Source organism: Brachionichthys hirsutus, chromosome 14 (assembly GCF_040956055.1).
Source record: "Brachionichthys hirsutus isolate HB-005 chromosome 14, CSIRO-AGI_Bhir_v1, whole genome shotgun sequence".
Classification (NCBI taxonomy): Eukaryota; Metazoa; Chordata; class Actinopteri; order Lophiiformes; family Brachionichthyidae; genus Brachionichthys; species Brachionichthys hirsutus.
The window spans coordinates 13,201,712-13,209,312 of NC_090910.1; the positions used below are offsets into that span (position 1 = coordinate 13,201,712).

Genomic DNA, 7,601 nt, shown 5'->3' on the forward strand with positions numbered 1-7,601 from the left:
ACACACACAGGGACACACACACAGAAACACACACACTGAGACACACACACAGGGACACACACACAGAGACACACACACAGGGACACACACACAGAAACACACACACTGAGACACACACACAGGGACACACACACAGAAACACACACACTGAGACACACACACAGGGACACACACACAGAGACACACACACTGAGACACACACACAGGGACACACACACAGAGACACACACACTGAGACACACACACAGGGACACACACACTGAGACACACACACAGGGACACACACACTGAGACACACACACAGGGACACACACACTGAGACACACCTGGACGAGTGCTGGACTTTGGAGTTAATAAAGTTCTGATTGAACACAGAGGAGTATGAAACATGTATAAATGCTGATCCTGCTTGTTCTGCCTGAAGAGACAGGAAACAGGAAGTGGAGCCCCTGACCAATCAGAAGCAGCGTGTCAGGGAGACCTCACAGCCTGACCGTAGCGGTCAGAGGAAGTTCCCATCAGGCCGTGCGCCGAACACGCCACGCCACGCCGTGTTAGCCTCCGGAGCTGCTATGCTATTTAGCAATAAACTAGATTAGCGTTGCTGGAGCTGGTTAGCTAGAAAGCTACTCTGCAAACAAAGCAATGGGATAGGAGGCGGAGCGCCACAGGTACACATTTATACATGTGATGCTGTCACCATGACAACGGTCTGACCTGCTCTCACTTCCTCCTCTGTCCTAAAGCCACGGCGACCTTCAGACGTCGTGGTGAACTCCTCAAAGGTCACGAGGAGGAGGCGGGCCGGTCGGCCTGATGGTTGTTCTTGTGTTCTACACCCTAAGGTGACTTTATGCCATTGGCCCACCCCTCTCTGCTTCTGATTGGCTGAGCACCATGAGGGTGTCTCCGGTAGCAAAGTGGTGACGGTTGGAGCTCACGGGCTAGGGGGCGGGGCTGCTGCAGGTGATGCAGTGGGCCTTTGAGGAGGAGGGAGGAGCAGAACTCCCAGATAGGAGCGCTCCTGCAGGGGGGAAGGACGTGCAGTTCCTCTGGGCCTCCAGCAGGAGGCACTGATGCCACTAAAACTCTCAACTTGTCAAGTCAAGTCAAGGCCTCCACATCTGATTGGATGAGAAGACTGAGGGTCAAAGGTCACACGCTGAGGTTAATGTGTGTGAGACTGACGTCATTCTGCTTCAGGTGTGTAGCCTAAACGCTAATAATAATAATAACTATTTTTATTGTTATTACTGTTATTTAACTATTAGTATAACGACTAACTCTAATACTACTACTGGTACTTATTATTGTTATTTAACACTATTATATTATTATTACGATTAATATTATTATACTCTAATACTACTAATTATTATTATTGTCATTGCAATAACAGAGGTCAAAGTTCAGAGCGGATGGATGCTAATGCTATTAGTTGATGACATGTACCGGACTGACTCAGGGCTCCGATCTGTGGTGGTTGGGTTGGGTTCCGGTTCCGGTTCCGGTTCCGGTCATGATCCGGATCATCCTCTGGATCAGAAGGGTTCTTTACTGCTGAGGGACCCGATGACGTCATCATCAATGTCTGATCGGGAGGGATCTGGTGATTCTGTTTCAGATCAGATCAGAGACATTTTTATTTTTTATCTGTTTCATGTTTAATAAAATAAAGTCCTTTATAGAAATATTTGTTTTACTGTTTTAAAAAAAATATTTCAATTGAATTCAATAAATGTCTTATTTTCAAACACGTGATTTTATGATAAATGACGCTTTTTTTCAGTTTCTGATCAAATCAACGATTTTGGAGGCAAAAATGAAAAATAACTGAATGAATGAGAAGATGAAAAAATAATGAGAGAGAGAGGAGGGAGCCCGTCCCCCCTCTCTCTCTCTCTCTCTCTCTCTCTCCAGAGTAAAACTGGCAGGAGGCGCAGAGCAGAACAGTCACGAGCAGGAGGCGCAGAAGAAGAGCGCAGACGAGGAAGGAGGAGGAGGAGGAGCATCGGATGTAGCTGCTTGCACCTCCTGCTCCGCTGCGCTCCAACTTGCTGAATCTGGTGTCTCCTGGTGAGGAGGAGCGGATGATGGGAGTCAGCTGGTCCAGGTGCCTCGTCCTCTTCCTGGCGCTCCACATCGGTGAGTCCGGACCGGACCGGGACCGGACCGGGACCGGACCGGGACCGGACCGGGACCAGACCGGGACTTTCTTCTCGTCTGTTCGGAACAAAAATCGACATTTTCGAATAATGTAATTTTAAAACGTTAAACATATTTTTTTTTCTGATTATTCAATATAAAAAAACGAGTTTATTTTAGAAAATACTTTTTTCAAATCGGAACAGAATTGTTTGTTATTTTTCTTGTAAATATTCGAGGTGAAATAAATTTTGTTTTACGAATTTATTTTGATCATTTGATCTTTTCGCGTTTAATTTAACGGGGCTACACTTGAGCGCGCGCGAACGTGCGCGCTAACAAGGGGAATGCCCCCCTCCTCCCTCTACTCCCCCCCCCCGTTGTCCCGAACTGATTTTTTTCACCTTCAGAAATAACTCCACATTTTAATGAGGGGACAAACATCGAATAATAAACGAATCAAATCGAACAATAAAGACCGACCGACCGACCGACCGGCCGACCGACCGGCCGACCGGCCGCTGAGCGGCGGCGCCTTGTTGCGGTGTCTGTTCTACACGTTCAATGAAATCCGTTTGAAGGTCAGTTCGCTGCCGGTAAAACGGGAACCGTTTCCCCGCCGGTCCGGACCGTCCCGGGTTAGAACCGCACCTGCATTCAAGCATTTATTTTATTCCAACATCTCACTGTGAACACGCACGAATCACGTCAAGCCCCGTGCGTGACGGAAGCTAAATTCCTATTAATATTTAATATGTCAAAAAATCACGTGAGAATTGTCTCAACCGGAGAAACCGGCGGTCTAATGTCCGGAGGGCGCCACGATGAGTTTGCTGCATGCGTGTACGGTTGCATAACGACGCTGTGGGGGAGTGCGCGCGCGCACGTACACGAGTGTTTGTATGTTTGTGTACGTGCGCGCGTGTGTGAAGAGACAACGTGAATTATTCAGATGCTCCTGCTTCTGGAGGTTTGATGCTCCGGTGCTCCGGTGCTCCGGCCGGGAGGAGGTGCAGAGTTTACTCTTTTCTTTCTTCTTTATTTAAATCGTTTGATGAGAAATTATTTTAAAATCAGCAGCAAAAATAAAACAAATAAAAAATAAATAAATAATTGAAATTCGTTTCGAGGGAAGATTTTAATAAACGAATTATTTGCAGTGAATCTTTTTAAATGGGTATAAAATTATTTGTTTGTTAATTGTTGTATTTTTGTGGATTTTTAGCGCGTAAAGAAATCCTCGTGCGTGTGGGAGGTGGGTGTGTCTGAGCTACAACACGCTGCTTTTGGCATCGATGCACTGCAGGCAGCCGCGTGTGTGTGTGTGTGTGTGCTGAAAATGCTGCGCGTCCCCGTCGACGTGCGCGTGTTGAACTGTCCTGGTTTCAGAAAATAAAATAAAGGAAATTAAAAAATGAGAGAATACAATAAAAACGAATTTTAAACGTGACGTCAATGAAACGTACAAATATAAAAAGACTAAATATTTTTCTGTCTTGATTTAATAAATTATTAACGCTGTAAATATTCAAGGATGATGTTTGTGTTCCCATTAAAATCAATGAAATTAGGTGTGTGTGTGTGTGTGTGGGGGGGGGGGGGGGGGTCACCTCATTCACGGTCTCAGGTGACCTTCTCCGCTGCTGATTGGCTCGTTTTGCTGCTGCAGCGAGGAAGCAGTGTGTTAGAGATGACGTCATGCCACAGAGATAGAGAGACACCAGGAGAGAGAGAAATATTAAAACGAGAATTTTAGAAAGTCATAAAATCGATAATTGATAAATAAATATCTGCATATTTCAAGCTCTTATGCAAGAAGAGGTTCTGGGTTTGAATCCTAATTGTGTGGAGTTTGTGTTCTCCCCATGTCTGCCCGGGTTCTGTGTGGCCCCGCCTCTCACGGCAAGCTGGGCGGGGCTACAGCAACACCTGAGACCCGCATGAATGAATGAATTATTATCCACAACAGGGAATTCTTTAGAATCGTTGCCATAACAACAACAACATTTCATGACTTACTTGATGTCCGTTAGCTCCGGGACGCCAGAAACGCACCCTCCTTCACGCGCCGCGCCGCGCCGCGTCTCATAAACCGACCAATAGAAACAGAGCAAAGCCCCAGCCGGATGTAAACGCGTCACGGACGGTTTACCGTGTTCCGGTGACGACTCGAACGACACGTCACGCGTGTTAGTCCGGCGTGACGGGGCGGAGCCAGAGACGGCGGCGCGTTAACCGAATCATCCATCAAGTCCTTAACGAACCACGCACACACCAATCAGCGCAGCGCGCGCGCGCGTGTGTGTGCGTGTGGAGGCGTCCACCCGGTGTGATTACAGCTGATCAAACATGTAGGTGAGACCTAACCCTAACCCCCCCCCCCCCCAGGGTCCCTGCTGGTCAGCGCCGGTCAGTGCGACTCCGTGTTCAAAGGCTTCTCCAACTGTCTGCTCCAGCTGGGGGACAACATGGCGAGCTACCCCCCCGACCTGGACGAGCGGGACAACCTGCACACCATCTGCAGGTGCGTCCCGGGGACAAGGGACACGGGACAGGGGACACGGGACAGGGGTCATGGGACAGGGGACAGGGGAAACGAGACAGGGGTCACGGGACAGGGGACAAGGGACAGGGACAGGGGTCACGGGACAAGGGTCACGGGACAGGGGTCAGGGGACAAGGGACACGGGACAGGGGACACGGGACACGGGAACAAGTTAGAACCCGAACATGAATGTATAGAGGGGGGAGGAGCTGCTTCTGGAGGAGGAGCTGCTTCTGGAGGGGCGGGGTCACACCTGAGCTGAACACAGATGCTGATTGGACGCTCCGGCGTAGTAGAGAGTACAAACAGGAAGTCGTTCTGAACCCCCCCCCCCCAAACTCGGTGGCACCAGATGGTACGCTGCAGTGAGACGCCCCCACCCCTCCATGAGCGCGGGCGCACACACACACACGCACACACACACACACACACACACACACACACACGCACACACACACACGCACACACACACGCACACACACACACACACGCACACACACACACGCACACACACACACGCACACACACACGCACACACACACGCACACACACACACACACACACACACACGCACACACACACGCACACACACACGCACACACACACACACACACACACGCACACACACACACACACGCACACACACACACACACACACACACACACACACACACACGCACACACACACGCACACACACACACACACACACACGCACACACACACGCACACACACACGCACACACACACACACACACACACACACGCACACACACACGCACACACACACACACACACACACGCACACACACACGCACACACACACGCACACACACACACACACACAAAGGTAATTCAGTGACAGCTCCATCACAGCGGTGTCGAGGCGTGGCAGGAGGGGCGCTTTAACACCCCCCCCCCCCCCCCCGGAGCGTCGACACTTCCCGGTTCAGGAGGTCGTCATCAATAAGAGCAGATTAGATTAGAGCCGCTGTGTCAGAAGCCAGGCGTCGCTATGACAACCAGGAGGAGGGGGGGGGGGCACACAAAACAAAGAAATATAATGTAAAATAAATAGAGAAAAAGAGGATGAAAGGAAAAGACGGAAATAAAGTTTCATACATCGTACGACCTCCCAGCGTCCCACTGTCAGTTCAGAGGCCGCCTCCCACTCCGGTGAGGAGCACGTGGTGCTAACGCTAGCTGTGCTCTCTCCTGCAGCTACTGGGACAGATTCCACTCGTGCGCCGCCACGGCGCTCGCCGACTGCCAGGAGGGGGCCACGGATCTCTGGGAGAAGCTGAAGCAGGAGTCCCGCAGCCTGGCGTTCCACGGGAGCCTGTTTGAACTCTGTGGCGCCGGCAACGGAGCGCCCGGACCCTCCAACGGCCGGGGCCGGGGCCGGGGCCGCGCCCTGGCCCTCGCCGCGCTGCCCACCATACTGACCTGGCTGGCGTTTTAACACGAGAAGGGAAACGAAGAAAAAGAAAAGAGAAAAAGAAAAGAGAAAAACAACAGAATTCATCACAAACTGGATGCTAACAGCGCTAGCGGCTCGCCCGGAGCCTCGTCCAATCACGCGCTGACCTGACCCTGAGGTCGACCCCATGAAATATTCAACACGGCATTGAGCAGAGAGGACAGTGATGAGCGTTTGATGGAACCTTGCCCGCTTACAATCGTGGAATTACACAGAATTAAAGTCAACCATGCATTATTGATGTTTCGTCTGCTCGGCGGGGCGGCGGCGGCGGCGGCGTGCGACCGCCGGGCGCTGCCTCGGTACCAGGCTGTATGTTAGCGGTCCCACGTAGCCTCAGGTACAGAATCCAGCGCCATAGACTCCATCCTCGGCTCCCGCCAGCCGCCGCCGCTCCTCCATCACGGGCGGTTGACTATCGAACGCAGGAGGTGGGCGGACCCAACGCTCCGTGGCGACACGTGTTCTTATTGGCTAAACTCACTCCGGCTTCTACCATTTTAATCGCATCGAAATCATTTGATTGGAGACACCGCTTTGACCTTTGACCTGTCATCAAATTCAAACGTTTCCCTTTTGGTTGCTGAACTGGCGAGCTACTTTACCCGTTAGCTCCTCTTTGTCTCATAGCTCTGTGCTGCAGGGATGTAGCCGGTAGCATTAAGCTTAGCCGGCTCCTTAGCTTCAGGAGGAGCGACTGGCAGACGGATGAAGGAAAGCTAATCTGGGTTAGCCACTAGAGCATGCCGACTCAGGTTGGCTAACGGCATAGCTGATCTACTCTGTTAGCTAAACATTTGATCTAGTCTGACCAAATCACCAAAATCAAGTTTGTGGCTAACACTTTAGCGGCTAACATTAACAGAGTGGAATTCTGTGTTTCACTAATCGAACGTTTTTTTAGCTGCTATGACCCAACCATGTTTATCGGCTAACGGTTAAGACTCGCACGCTTGAATCTTGCAGATAAACTACTACGCTAGCTGGTAGCTATCTTACCTCGCTCACTGAGCTGAGGCTAGCCTAGCATGTGATGCTATTTAAAGAGTCTGAAGCTGCTCTTTCTTCCTGGACGCACGCATCAGTCGTTTTTTCTTGTGCTCATTTCTTGACACTCCATGGAAACAAACGTTAGCCTGAATCGCTAGCAGCACATTCTTCCGTCCAGCTACATCCCCGCGCAGCAGAAACGCACGTTGACGATAGCAATACGAAGAAGTGACTTCACGGCCAGTTACAGAATCGGGCCGTGGCTGAAGAGCGATATGACTGTTGCCGTTAGCACCGCCCCCATCGCCAGGGACGGCCCACACCTGAGCGGCGTCACGTTCAGGTGTCTCTGGAGACGCTGGACCCAACAGTAGCAGCACCGTCTAAGTTCCGATGTTTCCACTGCCTTCGGACAGAACAACGCGTACCTTTGTTTGTTGGTT

The 7,601-nt window shown here is 50.8% G+C and overlaps 1 protein-coding gene across 1 annotated transcript; it reads left to right on the plus strand.

Annotated features, from left to right (window-relative positions):
• The first annotated feature begins 2,090 nt into the window (after positions 1–2,090).
• LOC137903971 (neuritin-like) lies at positions 2,091–6,150 on the plus strand. The gene is made up of 3 exons (XM_068748144.1): positions 2,091–2,145; positions 4,534–4,669; positions 5,910–6,150. The coding sequence occupies exons 1-3, from the start codon at positions 2,091–2,093 to the stop codon at positions 6,148–6,150; spliced, it is 432 nt and encodes a 143-aa protein (XP_068604245.1).
• Positions 6,151–7,601: the final 1,451 nt, after the last annotated feature.